Source organism: Sander vitreus, unplaced genomic scaffold (genome assembly GCF_031162955.1).
Source record: "Sander vitreus isolate 19-12246 unplaced genomic scaffold, sanVit1 ctg496_0, whole genome shotgun sequence".
In the NCBI taxonomy this organism is placed as follows: Eukaryota; Metazoa; Chordata; class Actinopteri; order Perciformes; family Percidae; genus Sander; species Sander vitreus.
Genome location: NW_027595599.1, coordinates 8,607 through 25,000, shown reverse-complemented (window position 1 = coordinate 25,000; position 16,394 = coordinate 8,607). Strand labels below are relative to the sequence as shown.

Here is a 16,394-nt window from a genome sequence, read left to right as displayed (position 1 = left end):
CGATCTCAGTCGTATCTCAGTCGTATCTCAGTCGTATCTCAGTCGTATCTCTGTCGTATCTCTGTCGTCAGTCGTCTCAGTCGTATCTCAGTCGTATCTCAGTGTCGTATCTCAGTCGTGATCTCAGTCGTATCTCAGTCGTATCTCTGTCGTATTCTGTCGATCATCTGTCGTATTCTGTCGTATCTCTGTCGCATCTCTGTCGTATCTCAGTCGTATCTCAGTCGCATCTCAGTCGTATCTCTGTCGCATCTCTGTCGCATCTCAGTCGTATCTCAGTCGCATCTCTGTCGCATCTCTGTCGCATCTCTGTCGTATCTCAGTCGTATCTCAGTCGTCATCTCAGTCGTATCTCTAGTCGTATCTGTCGTATCTCTGTCGTATCTCTGTCGTGATCTCAGTCGTATCTCTAGTCGTGATCTCAGTCGCATCTCAGTCGCATCTCTGTCGTATCTCTGTCGTCATCTCTGTCGTATCATCGATCAGTCGTATCTCAGTCGTATCTCAGTCGTATCTCAGTCGTATCTCTGTCGTATCTCAGTCGTATCTCAGTCGCATCTCTGTCGATCTCTGTCGCATCTCTGTCGTATCTCAGTCGTATCTCAGTCGATCTCTGTCGCATCTCAGTCGCATCTCTGTCGCATTCTGTCGCATCTCTGTCGCATCTCTGTCGCATCTCAGTCGTATCTCTGTCGTATCTCAGTCGTATCTCTGTCGTATCTCAGTCGTATCTCTGTCGATCTGTCGTATCTCTGTCGTATCTCTGTCGCATCTCAGTCGCATCTCAGTCGCATCTCTGTCGCGATCTCTGTCGTATCTCTGTCGTATCTCAGTCGTGATCTCTGTCGATCTCAGTCGTATCTCAGTCGCATCTCTGTCGTATCTCAGTCGTATTCTGTCGATCTTTGTCGATCTCTGTCGATCTCTGTCGTATCTCTGTCGCATCTCAGTCGTATCTCAGTCGTATCTCAGTCGTATTCTGTCGTATCTGTCGATCTCTGTCGCATCTCAGTCGCGATCTCTGTCGCATTCTGTCGTATCTCTGTCGTATCTCTGTCGTATCTCTGTCGTCTCAGTCGTATCTCTGTCGTATCTCAGTCGTATCTCAGTCGTATCTCAGTCGTATCTCTGTCGCATCTGTCGATCTCAGTCGTATCTCTGTCGTATCTGTCGTATCTCAGTCGTATCTCTGTCGTATCTCAGTCGCATCTCTGTCGCATCTCAGTCGTATCTCAGTCGCATCTCTGTCGTATCTCAGTCGCATCTCTGTCGCATCTCTGTCGTATCTCAGTCGTATCTCAGTCGTATCTCAGTCGTATCTCAGTCGCATCTCAGTCGCATCTCAGTCGCATCTCTGTCGCATCTCTGTCGCATCTCTGTCGCATCTCTGTCGTATCTGTCGCATCTCTGTCGTATCTCAGTCGTATCTCAGTCGTATCTCTGTCGCATCTCTGTCGTATCTCTGTCGATCTGTCGATTCTGTCGTATCTGTCGCATCTCTGTCGTATCAGTCGTATCTCAGTCGTATCTCTGTCGTATCTCTGTCGTATCACTGTCGTATCTCTGTCGTATCTCAGTCGTATCTCAGTCGTATCTGTCGTATCTCAGTCGTATCTCTGTCGTATCTGTCGTATCTCTGTCGTATCTCAGTCGTATCTCAGTCGTATCTCAGTCGCATCTCTGTCGCATCTGTCGTATCGCTGTCGTATCTGTCGTATCTCTGTCGTATCAGTCGTATCTCAGTCGTATCTCTGTCGTATCTCTGTCGTATCACAGTCGTATCTCTGTCGTATCTCAGTCGTATCACTGTCGCATCTCTGTCGCGTATCTGTCGTATCTGTCGTATCTCTGTTGTATCTCTGTCGCATCTCTGTCGCATCTCTGTCGCATTTGTCGTATCTCTGTCGCATCTCTGTCGTATCTCAGTCGTATCTCTGTCGCATCTGTCGTATCTCTGTCGCATCTCTGTCGCATCTGTCGTATCTGTCGTATCTGTCGTATCTGTCGTATCTCAGTCGTATCTCAGTCGTATCTCAGTCGTATCTCTGTCGTATCTCAGTCGTACCTGTCGCATCTCAGTCGCATCTCAGTCGCATCTCTGTCGCATCTCAGTCGCATCTCAGTCGCATCTCAGTCGCATCTCAGTCGCATCTCAGTCGCATCTCTGTCGCATCTCTGTCGTATCTCTGTCGTATCTCTGTCATATCTCAGTCGCATCTCAGTCGCATCTCAGTCGTATCTCAGTCGCATCTCTGTCGTATCTCTGTCGTATCTCTCTCTACGTTTGTTCCGTTTTGAAGTGAGGAACGTAGCGTCCCTCCAGTAGCTCTTCTGGTGCTGCTGTTTACTCCTTATCCAGCTGACTAGCATGACAAGCTAGCGTTAGCTCGTTAATAACAGTAGTAAAGCAGGACTAAAGACACATTGTTATTCACTCGCCTTTTGTGGCCCATTCATTTTTCAGTCTGTTGTCATGTATATATTCTGGGCTTTGTCCCGTCTCAGTTATTGTTGAGAAATATATTTGTGTGTGTTGTACTTTTTAATTTCATTTTAAAGTTCTTTTATAGCACTTAGTCATCTGAAGCTGTGTTTAAATGTGGTGAACAACACTTACACATGATGGTAATAATTTAATGAATAAGCTGTGTGTGTGTGTGTGTGTGTGTGTGTGTGTGTGTGTGTGTGTCTGCTCTTTGGGTTACTTACCTTTACACAACTATTAACTAAAACAACAAGTATGTATGTAAGTATGTATTGAGTTGATGTAAATTAATGCTTTTTTGTTTTTTTTATCCAATTAATCAAAAAAATAATTGACAGATTAATCGATTATTAAAATAATCGTTAGTTGCAGCCCTAGTTGTAAGAAGCCACCAGACTCCTTTGATAAAAACAGTAATTTTAACCTTTCATAACACGATGGGAGTTACTGTTCTACCGCTGCCTCCATCTCTTAGTTAGTTTGTATTGTTGTGTCACTTTGTTGTTTTAAAAGAAGTTAGGAACTACCAAACTACCAGACTACCACGCTACCACGCTACCAGACCACAAAACTACCAGACTACCACGCTACCAGACTACCAAACTACCAGACTACCACGCTACCACGCTACCAGACTACCAAACTATCAGACTACCACGCTACCAGACTACCAAACTACCACGCTACCAGACTACCAGACTACCATGCTACCAGACTACCAGGCTACCAGACTACCATGCTACCATGCTACCAGACTACCAGGCTACCAGACTACCAGACTACCAGACTACCATGCTACCAGACTACCAGGCTACCAGACTACCACGCTACCAGACTACCAGACTACCAGCTACCAAACTACCAAACTACCAGACTACCAGGCTACCAGACTACCATGCTACCAGACTACCAGGCTACCAGACTACCATGCTACCATGCTACCAGACTACCAGACTACCAAACTAAGTGATGGAGGCAGCAGTAGAGCAGTAACTCCCATCCTGTTCTGGAGGTAAAATGACTAAGATAGATAACAGCAACAATCTGTTTAGTTAACCACACTTTAAAACAACCAAACTGTCCTTTAAAGAGTCACGCTGTGTTCAGGTCAGGGTTATTATAGTTTTGCAGGGTTATTAGTTTTTTTTTTTATTTCGCCGGTGAAAGCCCTCCTGTAGTGTTCTCTGTCCTGCTGTTGTCTCTGTCATGCTGCCTGGCCCTGTACCCATACATCCACGCCCTGTACCCTTACATCCACGCCCTGTACCCATACATCCACGCCCTGTACCCTTACATCCACGCCCTGTACCCATACATCCACGCCCTGTACCCATACAGCCACGCCCTGTACCCTTACATCCATGCCCTGTATCCATACATCCATGCCCTGTACCCATACATCCATGCCCTGTACCCTTACATCCATGCCCTGTACCCATACATCCACGCCCTGTATCCATACAGCCACACCCTGTACCCTTACATCCACACCCTGTACCCATACATCCACGCCCTGTACCCATACAGCCACGCCCTGTACCCTTACATCCACGCCCTGTATCCATACATCCACGCCCTGTACCCTTACATCCACGCCCTGTATCCATACATCCACGCCCTGTATCCATACATCCATGCCCTGTACCCATACATCCATGCCCTGTACCCTTACATCCACGCCCTGTACCCTTACATCCATGCCCTGTATCCATACAGCCACGCCCTGTACCCTTACATCCACGCCCTGTATCCATACATCCACACCCTGTACCCTTACATCCACACCCTGTACCCATACATCCACGCCCTGTACCCATACAGCCACGCCCTGTACCCTTACATCCACGCCCTGTATCCATACATCCACGCCCTGTACCCATACATCCATGCCCTGTACCCATACATCCATGCCCTGTACCCTTACATCCACGCCCTGTATCCATACATCCATGCCCTGTATCCATACAGCCACACCCTGTACCCTTACATCCACACCCTGTACCCATACATCCACGCCCTGTATCCATACATCCATGCCCTGTACCCATACATCCATGCCCTGTACCCTTACATCCACGCCCTGTACCCTTACATCCACGCCCTGTACCCATACATCCATGCCCTGTATCCATACAGCCACGCCCTGTACCCATACAGCCACGCCCTGTACCCTTACATCCATGCCCTGTACCCTTACAGCCACGCCCTGTACCCATACATCCACACCCTGTACCCATACATCCACGCCCTGTACCCTTACAGCCACGCCCTGTACCCATACGTCCATGCCCTGTACTGGGGTTGGCTTCTGTTTTGGGGAAAGGGGGCGTTGTGTTCTCCTTTACCTTGTTAAGGTAAGCTAGGTTAGCCTCCTAGCTTGTGTGCGCTTCTCAAATGTACTTTGTAATTCGTGGGGTAATTAATTGACCACATATTTCACCACCTTCCACTGCAAGGCACTTTATCTGACACGGCCATCATCAAATAGGACTCTGCTGCTTTCTTCCCACTTTCAGTACCGCTATGATGCCAGGCGAGGGCCACGGACATGTTGTGTTCAAGTTGACGTGGAATGTCGGAATTTCTGGGTTCCCAGTCGGAAACTATACACGTCTACGGGATAGACTGAATAAAACAGGTGTATGGTCGGAAATGTCGTTATTTGCTCTATGAAAGACATCGACAAAGACGAAAAACAATTACTTTTGTAATGCCTCTTTTTTATTTCAGTTAACGACAATGTTTCCCCCCCCCAATGTTTTTCTGAAGGTTTTGGGGAACCACACCGAGTTTCAGCGCGTGGCGTCGCTGCTCCAAGACACCGTGGACTTTGATATCGACGCCAACGCCTCCGTGTTCGAAACCAACATCAGAGGTACAGACTGCGTGCGTGCGTGCGTGCATAATAGTATGAATGTTAAATTTTTATTTTAGTTTGTTCTATATTCAGTCGTGCAATATTAAAGCTAAAAACTGTGTGTGTGTGTGTGTGTGTGTGTGTGTGTGTGTGTGTGTGTAGTGGTGGGGGGTCTGCTTTCGGCTCACCTGTTGGCAGGTCGGGGGGGGATGGAGCTGGAGCCCGGTTGGCCGTGTTCAGGACCGCTGCTGAGGATGGCCGAGGACGCTGCCAGGAAACTGCTGCCTGGTAACACACATACACACACACACACACACACAGACACACAGACACACACACACACACACACACACACACACACACAGTTGTCCATTACTCAGGAATTAATTTGCCTGTACTGTACGTCCAGACCAAACTAGATGGAAATCTAAAGTGGGGTCAGCTGGGTGCTGTGATGAGCTGCGTGTCCTCTCGGAGACGTGACGTCTGGCGCTGCACGCCAACATCTGTTTGTGTCACGCAGATCTTTACACTTATTAAGAGAAACTCAGGAGCAGCACGACTGATACTCCCATAGGTGAAGAAGGTTCAGGAGACTTGATGATGAATTACACAGAAGCATTTAATGGAAGCTCAGTTGAAGAGAAAATGATGGTCGACAGCCCAGTTTAACATCAGTGTGTTACAGCACCGTCCCAACTCTCTGCAGCTCCGGTCTTCCTGAAGGAGTTTAAAAACTCATATGTATGTATGTATGTGTGTATATATATATATATATATATATATATATATATATATATATATATATATATATATATATACAGTAGGTGTTCAAAATAATAGCAGTGTGTTTAAAAAAAGTGAATAATGCTCAGAATCCTCTGAATAGCTTTTAATTCCATAATATCAATGCATTGGGAACACTGAACATTCATCTCCAAATCAGAACATGACCAGAAGAGATCACGTTTGTGTTCTACCTTTACAGAAAGTAAAGAAAAAGGAATATTAGGCTGTATATTGTAATAGCAGTATTTGCATTTTCTTTACAAACTCAAACATTTACTGTATGAACTGAAACATGTCTCGAGGGTTGGCTTCACTTTGAATCACTGCACTAATATTTAGTTGCATAACCATTATTTCTGACAACTGCTCCACATCTGTGTTGCATGGAGTCACCTGTGAACAGGTATTTCTGAGATACGACAGGTATTTACTTGAGTCTTTTCTTTTCATGCCACTTTCTACTTCTACTCCGCTACATTTCAGAGAAGAATATTTTACTTTTTACTCCTCTACATTACTCGATTACAGCTTTAGTTACTAGTTACTTTACACATTAAGATTACTGCACACAACACACAGACGCACACACAAAACGACTAGTTTTCTATATCAGAACTAAGACAAAAGAACTTTGAAAAAAGTGACAAAAGTTTAGAAAAAGCTACAAAAACGCAGGAAAAAAATCGGGAAAAGTGACAAAAAAAACATCAAAAACTTATTTACAGAATGAACAAAATGTTGAAATTTCAACCCAGAGGCATGGATGTATGGGTACAGGGCGTGGATGTATGGGTACAGGGCGTGGATGTAAGGGTACAGGGTGTGGATGTATGGGTACAGGGCGTGGATGTATGGGTACAGGGTGTGGATGTATGGGTACAGGGCAGGGTATTAGTACTGTTACTGTAACAGTATATTAACAGTGTGGTGTCAGTACTTTTACTGTAACAGAGTATATTAACGGTGTGGTATTAGTACTTGTTCCAGCTGTGCTGCAGCTCTAATAAACTAACGTTGTGTGAATGTTTCAGCGTTCCAGACTCCCAGTGGCATGCCGTACGGCACGGTGAACCTGCTGACCGGCGTCAGTCCCACAGAGACGCCCGTCACGTGCACGGCCGGCGTGGGAACCTTCATCCTGGAGTTCGCCACGCTGAGTCGCCTGACGGGAGACGCCACGTTTGAGAAGGCCGCCCGCCAGGCCCTGCGAGCCCTGTGGAAGACCAGATCTGACATCGGGCTGGTAACTGGTCCACCATCTGTCTGCTTTTAGTTCAGGAACCATGGAAACCTGGTTGGATTAAAAACACAAAGACAGAAGAAAGTGGCTCTAAATGAATGTTCCAAACTAATTCAGTGACCTGCACGTCTCTAACGTCTGTCTCTGTGTCTCTGTCTCTGTGTCTCTGTGTCTCTGTCTCTCTGTGTCTATGTGTCTCTCTGTGTCTGTATCTCTGTGTATCTCTGTGTCTCTGTCTCTCTGTGTCTGTATCTCTGTGTCTCTGTCTCTGTGCCTCTGTGTCTCTGTGCCTCTGTGTCTCTGTCTCTGTGTCTCTGTGTGCAGGTTGGGAACCACATTAACATCCTGTCTCTGAAGTGGGTTGCCCAGGATGCTGGTATTGGAGCGGGGGTGGACTCGTACTTTGAGTACCTGGTGAAAGGAGCCATCATGCTGCAGGACGAAGAGCTGCTCAACATGTTCCTGGGTAGAGAATCACATTAATAAGACCTGCCTTCTCTCCGTCCTGTGACCATGTTTGGCTGTAACTTTAGTAGAGAGGCAGCCACAGAGTACACAAATGCTCAACTTAAGTCAAAGTACTATTACTTTGATTAACTTTTACCTAAGTACAAGTAAAGTTACCGGAATAAAAATCTACTCAAGTAAAAGTAAAACAAATATTGACCAAAATAACTGGGATTATGAAGTGTGATGTGTTTCCTCAGAGTACGACCGAGCCATCCAGAACTACACCCGCTTCGACGACTGGTACCTCTGGGTCCAGATGCACAGAGGAACCGTCTCCATGCCGGTGTTCCAGTCGCTGGAGGCCTTCTGGCCCGGCCTGCAGGTACACATAGTACACAGGGTACACAGTACACAGGGTACACACTCTACACAGGGGACACAGTACACAGGGTACACACTCTACACAGGGGACACAGTACACAGGGTACACACTCTACACAGGGTACACACTCTACACAGGGTACACACTCTACACAGGGTACACACTCTACACAGGGTACACAGTACACAGGGTACACACTCTACACAGGGGACACAGTCTACACAGGGTACACACTCTACACAGGGTACACACTACACAGGGGACACAGTCTACACAGGGTACACACTCTACACAGGGGACACAGTACACAGGGTACACACTCTACACAGGGGACACAGTACACAGGGTACACACTCTAAACAGGGTACACAGTACACAAGGTACACACTCTACACAGGGTACACACACTACACAGTACACAGGGTACACACTCTACACAGGGTACACACGCTACACAGTACACAGGGTACACACACTACACAGTACACGGGACACACTCTACACAGTACACAGGGTTCACACTCTACACAGTACACAGGGTACACACTCTACACAGTACACAGGGTCCACACTCTACACAGGGTACACACAGTACACACGCTACACACGGTACATGGTACACACATGGTACCCACGGTACACACAATACACATGGTACTCAGTGTAGCTTCTAAATGATGTATGTAAGTGGGTGCTGATATTTGACTGTGTATAATATGAAGTGTGTGTATGTACAGTAAGTGGGTGCTGATATTTGACTGTGTATAATATGAAGTGTGTGTATGTACAGTAAGTGGGTGCTGATATTTGACTGTGTATAATATGAAGTGTGTGTGTACAGTAAGTGGGTGCTGATATTTGACTGTGTATAATATGAAGTGTGTGTATGTACAGTAAGTGGGTGCTGATATTTGACTGTGTATAATATGAAGTGTGTATGTACAGTAAGTGGGTGCTGATATTTGACTGTGTATAATATGAAGTGTGTGTATGTACAGTAAGTGGGTGCTGATATTTGACTGTGTATAATATGAAGTGTGTGTATGTACAGTAAGTGGGTGCTGATATTTGACTGTGTGTGTTTCAGTCTCTCCTGGGGAACCTGGACAGCGCCGTGAGAACTTTCCAGAACTATTACTCGGTGTGGAGGCAGTTTGGAGGTCTGCCGGAGTTTTACAGCATCCCTCAGGGTTACACCGTGGACAAGAGAGAGGGGTACCCGCTGAGACCAGGTGAGATAGAGAGAGAGAGGGGTACCCGCTGAGACCAGGTCTGACTCCCCCCTGCTGACACAGTCAAATATCAACAGAGAGAGAGGTACCCGCTGAGACCAGGTGAGATAGATAGAGAGAGAGAGAGAGAGAGAGGTACCCGCTGAGACCAGGTGAGATAGAGAGAGAGAGAGAGGGAGGTACTAGGTAGGGAGGGAAGAGAGAGAGAGAGAGAGGGAGGGAGGTACTAGGGAGAGAGGTACTAGGTAGGGAGGGAAGAGAGAGAGAGAGGTAGAGAGCGAGAGAGAGGTAGGGAGGGAGGGAGGTACTAGGTAGGGAGGGAAGAGAGAGAGGGAGAGAGAGAGAGAGAAAGAGAGAGGGAGGGAGGTACTAGGTAGGGATGGAAGAGCGAGAGAGAGAGAGGTAGAGAGAGAGAGAGAGGTAGGGAGGGAGGGAGGTACTAGGTAGGGAGAGAAGAGAGAGAGAGAGAGAGAGAGAGAGAGAGAGAGAGAGAGAGACAGAGAGAGAGAGAGAGAGAGACAGAGAGAGAGACAGAGAGAGAGAGACAGAGAGACAGAGAGAGAGAGAGAGACACAGAGAGAGAGAGAGAGAGAGACAGAGAGAGAGAGAGAGAGAGAGAGACAGAGAGAGAGACAGAGAGACAGAGAGAGAGAGAGAGGGAGGTAGTATGTCACCTTGCCAAGGTTAATTTAAAACTTTCCAGTGTCTAGTTGATGTTGTTTAGAGAGATAATTTCTGTGCAGTGGAATTACATTCACATTTTGGATTTTAATAAGTACAAATATGGAGAGCCACACACAGACCTGTAAAGAGAGAGATGTGACCCTGTAATTACAGCTTCCATGTCACCCAACAAATGTAACTATAGCCTGTATGTCTGTATGCTACATTCCCAGTGTTAGCCAACGCTAGCTAGTCTGTTAACATGAATATTTGCAAGCCTTTAAGCCCAGACGTCACACTTTAAATCCTACCTGTTGCCTTTCACCATCGACTATTTTAACTCCTGTCACATCCCTTGACATGTCATCTCCTTTTCCCTCTTTCTTTTTCTATTTTAGCCCCTGACAGCTGTTTTGCTTTATCCATCTTTTTCCACAGACGACTCGCTACTCGTACGCTCGTACCTGCTCGCTCAGCGCTCACGAGTCCTCTAAAATGTTATATAACATTGATGAAATGCAGAAATGATTTAGAAAAGCACAACAGCAGCTACATATAGAAAATACCAACAAATTATTTTTAATGATTTTGTTTTTTAAATTACCATCACCTTATCGTGGTGGAGAGGTTTGTGTGTCCCTATGAACCTGAGGGCTGTGTTGTCTGGAGCTTTGTGCTCCTGGTAGGGTCTCCCTTGGCAAAGTGGTCTCAGGTGAGGGGCCAGACAAAGAATGGTTAAAAAACCCTATGAGTCATCGAGGAAGAGAGAGAGTGACCCTACCTGAAGGAAGCCCGGGACCCCCGTCTGGAGCCAGGCCCAGATGGAGGACTCGTCAGCGAGCGCCTGGTGGCCGGGTTTGCCACGGAGCCCGGCCGGGCACAGCCCAAAATGCTACGTGGCACCTCCCTCTCCATCCCATGGGCCCAGCACCTGTGGGAGGAACCGCTGGGGTGGGGTGCGCTGCCACACGGGTGGCAGTGAAGGTCAGGGGCCTCGACGGACCAGACCCGGGCAGCAGACGCTGGCTCTGGGGACGTGGACCATCTCCTCTCTGTGGGGGAAGGAGCCAGAACTTGTGTGGGAGGTGGTGCGCTACCAGTTGGATCTGGTGGGGCTTACCTCTACGCACAGTCTCGGTTCTGGAACCATACTCCTGGATAGGGGTTGGACTCTTTTCTTCTCCGGAGTTGCACAGGGTGTGAGGCGCCGGGCGGGTGTGGGGATACTCACAAGCCCCTGGCTGAGCGCCGCTACGTTGGAGTTTACCCCGGTGGACGAGAGGGTCGCCTCCCTACGCCTGCGGGTTGTGGGAGGGAAAACTCTGATTGTTGTTTGTGCATATGCACCAAACAAAAGTTCGGAGTATTCGTCCTTCTTGGAGACCTTGAATGGAGTCCTGCATGGGGATCCAGTGGCGGACTGCATAGTTCTACTGGGGGACTTCAACGCACACATGGGCGATGGAGACACATGGAGAGGCGTGACTGGGAGGAACGGCCTCCCTGATCTAAACCTGTCTGTTGTTGGACTTCTGTGCTAGTCATGGATTGTCTATAACGAACACCATGTTGGAACATAGGGATGCTCATAAGTGTACTTGGTACCAGAGCACCCTAGGCCGAAGGTCAATGATCGATTTTATAATCGTTTCATCTGATCTGAGGCCGTATGTTTGGGTGAAGAGAGGGGCGGAGCTGTCAACAGATCACCATCGGGTGGTGAGTTGAGTCAGGGGGTGGGGGAAGACTGGGCAGACCTGGTGAGCCCAAACGGGTAGTGCCGGTAAATTGGGAACGTCTGGAGGAGGCCCCTGTCCGACAAACTTTCAACTCACACCTCTGGCGGAGCTTTTCATGCATCCCTGTGGAGGCTGGGGGCATTGAACCTGAGTGGGCAATGTTCAAAGTTTCCATTGCTGCAGCTGCGGCGAGGAGCTGTGGTCTCAGGGTCTTAGGTGCCTCAAGGGGCGGTAACCCACAAACACCGTGGTGGACACCAGTGATCAGGGAAGCTGCCCGACTGAAGGAGTCTTTCCAGGATATGTTATCCCAGAGGAATCCGGAGGCAGTTGCAAGGTACCGAAGGGCCCGAAGGGCTGCAGCCTCTGCCGTGAAAGAGGCAAAGCAGCGTGTGTGGGAGAAGTTCAGAGAAGACATGGAGAAGGACTTTCGGTCGGCACCAAGGTGCTTCTGGAAAACCGTTCGCCACCTCAGGAGGGGGAAGCGGGGAACCATTCAAGCTGTGTACAGTAAGGATGGGACACTGTTGACCTCCTCAGTTGAGGTCAATAGGGCGGTCGAAGGAGCACTTTGAGGAACTCCTAAATCCAACTAAAATGCCCTCTATGTCAGAGGCAGAGCTGGAGGATGATGGGGGGATTGTTGTCAGTTTCCCTGGTGGAAGTCGCTGAGGTAGTTAAACGACTCCACCGAGGCAAAGCCCCAGGGATTCATGAGATCCGTCCAGAAATGCTGAAAGCTCTGGGTGTGGAGTTGTTGTCTTGGTTGACACGCCTCTTCAACATTGCGTGGAAGTTTGGGACAGTACCTAAGGAGTGGCAGACAGGGGTGGTGGTTCCCCTGTTCAGAAAGAGGGACCAGAGGGTGTGTGCCAATTACAGGAGTATCACATTTCTCAGCCACCCTGGTAAAGTCTACTCCAAGGTGCTGGAAAGGAGCGTTCGGCCGAGGGAGGCGACCCGACCCCGGATAAGCGGACGATGATGGATGGATGGTTATTTTTTTACCATCGCTTTGGCGCCCCCCCCCCCCTTGCACCGCATATAGAGCATACCCACTTTTTGCGCCACTGTTTCTGTGTGATTATTCCCTCCAGAGATGTTTCTGTGTGATTATTCCTCCAGAGTTGATCGAGAGTGCGATGTACCTGTTCAGGGCGACGGGCGACCACACCTACCTGCAGCTGGGCCTCGACGCTCTGGAGTCCATCGAGAAGATCACCCGGACGCCCTGCGGATACGCCAGCGTAAGACCCGTCTGTCTGAGCCTGAAACACATGGGTCAGAGACAGAGAGACAGAGACTTTAGTCTGAACACATGGATCAGAGACAGAGAGACAGAGACTTTAGTCTGGACCACATGGGTCAGAGACAGAGAGACAGAGACTTTAGTCTGAAACTTGTTTGTATGGTGGTACATATAAGAACATGCAACGCTGCTGTGAAATACACAACAGCTCTGTTCAGGAAACTATGATAAATGTCCAACAAAAGTTCCTGCAAATTGTCCAAAAACAATCAAAGATATTCAGTTTACAATAATAAAAGCAGACTCGTTTTGGCATTTATTAGATTAGATTAGATTAGATTCAACTTTATTGTCATTGCACATGTAAGGACAGCCAGTACAACGAAATGCAGTTAACATCTAACCAGTAGTGCAATCATTAAAAAGTGCTTTTTCTTTATAGCAGTTAAAAAAGACATAAAACACAGAATGCAGTATGATCATGTTAGTCAAGGTTCCAGGTAACTTTATTGTCCCCGAGGGGCAAACTGTTGTACAGCCAGCAGACAGACATAAGGACAAGACACACAACAATACAGCAAAACATGAAATACCCACAGTATCTAAAACACAATAGTAAATAAATACATTTAAAACAGTCCATTATTAAAGTGCATTAGCAAATAAAGTGCGTAGAGTTCTGAGAAATCAGACCACCATATAACCATATAATATAATATATAATAATACATATAACAGTTGTAAAGGATCTGAATACTTCTTCCAGCGCTGTGTATTCCAGTGTAGTTTCACTAGAGGCTTTTATTTTGGTATTTCCCTAAAGTTTGAGTTTGTGTGTCTGCAGGTGAAAGATGTGCGAGATCACGCGCTGGACAACCGAATGGAGTCCTTCTTCCTGGCTGAAACCATCAAGTACCTGTACCTGCTCTTTGACCCCGCCCACTTCCTGCACGGCGGGGGGGCGGAGGGCGACGGGTCGTGGGAGGCGGGCGGCGAGGACGGCCAGTGTGTTTTAGGGGCGGGGGGGTTCATCTTCAACACGGAGGCTCACCCTCTGGACGCGGCCGCGCTGCACTGCTGCAGCCAGCACGCCGCCGAGCGCCGCGCGCTGGCTGACATCCTGCTGCACCACACGCAGGAAACACAGACACAGGGCCCGCCCCCCGGCCAATCACAGACACAGGACCCGCCCCCCGGCCAATCACAGACACAGGGACCACCCCCTGGCCAATCACAGACACAGGGCCCGCCCCCTGGCCAATCACAGACACAGGACCCGCCCCCCGGCCTATCGCAGCCACAGGGCCCGTCCCCCGGCCAATCACAGACACAGGACCTGCCCCCTGGCCAATCACAGACACAGGACCCACCCCCCAGCCAATCGCAGACACAGGGCCCGCCCCCCAGCCAATCAGAAAGCATTGCTCTGAAGCCCGGCGAGAAGAAGACGGCGCCGGCACTGTCCTGTCCCGTTCAGCCTTTCAGCGCTCGGTTCGCCGTTCTCGGACAAGTTTTCACCGACAACACGTGACGCTGCTGCGGTTCCAGACCAGTTTAGACTGACCAGACGAGAAGCAGAAACTAAAACGGGATCTGCACGTTGTTGTTTCTTTAGTTTTCAGCAGAATCTGCAGAATTTAGAGGAGTGTTTTTGAGCTCAGGGTGGAGACGATTTAACATTAAAAAAATCTGTGTGTTGCTGACTCGGCGCTGAACTCTCCAGCTGACGATCAGCTGATCAGTTTTCTCACCTTTCTTTTTACAACATGTCAACTTTTTCCCGCTTTCGGCGCTTTCAACATAAATTTTTTACATTTTTGGCTTTTTTTATCAATGCTTTCTTTTCTGCTTTTGACAGTTTATTTGTCTCCGGGCCAGTAAACTTTGTGGTTTGGGAAAGCTTTCAGGGAACAGACTGAACTTGTGAAGAGTTCTGAGGATCTGATGTCTGAGTGAAGCGCTGCAGCTGTGACGGATATTTATCAATTTAAACGTTGATTAATTTTACCGTCCTGGGACGTACGGCGCCGAGAGCTACAGACAGCTTTAACACTCGCCACGCGCCAAATACACCAACATTTACTACTAAAGAGAGGACGTTTTTGTCACTTTTTTTCAACATTTTTGTTGCTTTTTTCAGCGTTTGAGATGTTGCTGCGTGTTGAATGTGCAGACTGTAATTAGTCGGATTAGAAGGATTTAATGATTGAATTCAGATTATTTTATCACCAATTTATCTATTTAATTTAACTATTTTTTCCTAAAGATTTTGCTCTGATTTCCTCTTTCAGTTGCATTCAACAAAACAAAATAAAAAGGAACATGTATGTTACTAAAGAACACGCAGTTTAAAAACTATGTTTGTGTATGTGGATGTTTCTCATTTTACCGCCAACATGAAGGATTCTGGGTAAAGTCAGGGACGGTTTAGTAGAGAGGATATTTGGGACAAACCATCATGATGTGAATGTTTAATGTTGTGTAATATTTGGGGGGGAGGGGGGAGATCCTGCAGAGAGTATAACATATTTCAAAGTGATAATTTGCCTTTTTTTTTAATATGTTTTTGTATATTTTTTCACGTCAAAGACTAAAAAGTTTTCCCTCCTTAAAGATGAATAAAATGACCAAAACAAAAACACAGTTTCCTGCTTAAATACTTTTTCGATGTGCAGCGAAGAATGTGCACATCACTGTCGGTCATGTGACTTCTAACTACTTTGATCGGTATTAAAATCAGGATTATTAAACAGGATTCCTCGCTGACTTCTGGAAAGATGTTGTTTTTATTAAAGTTATAAACCAGAGAAAAACGCCTTCAACTACACACAGAGACACACACACACACACACACACACACACACACACACACACATAGAGAGAGAGAGAGAGACACACACACACTGAGACACACAGAGAGAGACACACACACAGACACACACATACATACACACACACACACACACAGTGTTAGTCATTGAGGAAGTGGTTAAAAGTACTCCGGGTGAACTCTGAATGCACCGAAGGTTAAGATCAGAATCAGAATCAGAAAAGCTTTATTGCCAAGTACGTTTTTTACACATACAAGAACTTAGTTTTGGTGTTTTGGTGTAGGAGCACGTCACACATTCTCTAAAATAAGTTAAACAAACAGGTTAAAAAGAACAAACAATATAAGTATAAATATATGTATATATATACACACACACACACAGAATGTATTAAAAATAAGAGAGTAATAGTTAAGATAAAAAGAGCAGATTAAGTACAGTGGCATGTAGAGCCAGAGGGGGGGGTGGAGAGAGTCA

General features: G+C 47.2%; 1 protein-coding gene across 1 annotated transcript in view; it reads left to right on the top strand.

Moving 5' to 3' along the window:
• edem2 (ER degradation enhancer, mannosidase alpha-like 2) overlaps window positions 1–15,852 on the top strand; it is an 18,852-nt gene extending 3,000 nt beyond the window's left edge. Inside the window, exons 4-11 of the mRNA XM_078245389.1 lie at window positions 5,255–5,360; window positions 5,505–5,630; window positions 7,163–7,374; window positions 7,696–7,837; window positions 8,079–8,203; window positions 9,291–9,435; window positions 12,963–13,084; window positions 13,931–15,852. Of these exons, the coding sequence (XP_078101515.1) occupies window positions 5,255–5,360; window positions 5,505–5,630; window positions 7,163–7,374; window positions 7,696–7,837; window positions 8,079–8,203; window positions 9,291–9,435; window positions 12,963–13,084; window positions 13,931–14,617 (1,665 nt within the window). The 3' untranslated portion in view covers window positions 14,618–15,852. The remainder of the gene's footprint in view (window positions 1–5,254; window positions 5,361–5,504; window positions 5,631–7,162; window positions 7,375–7,695; window positions 7,838–8,078; window positions 8,204–9,290; window positions 9,436–12,962; window positions 13,085–13,930) is intronic.
• Window positions 15,853–16,394: the final 542 nt, after the last annotated feature.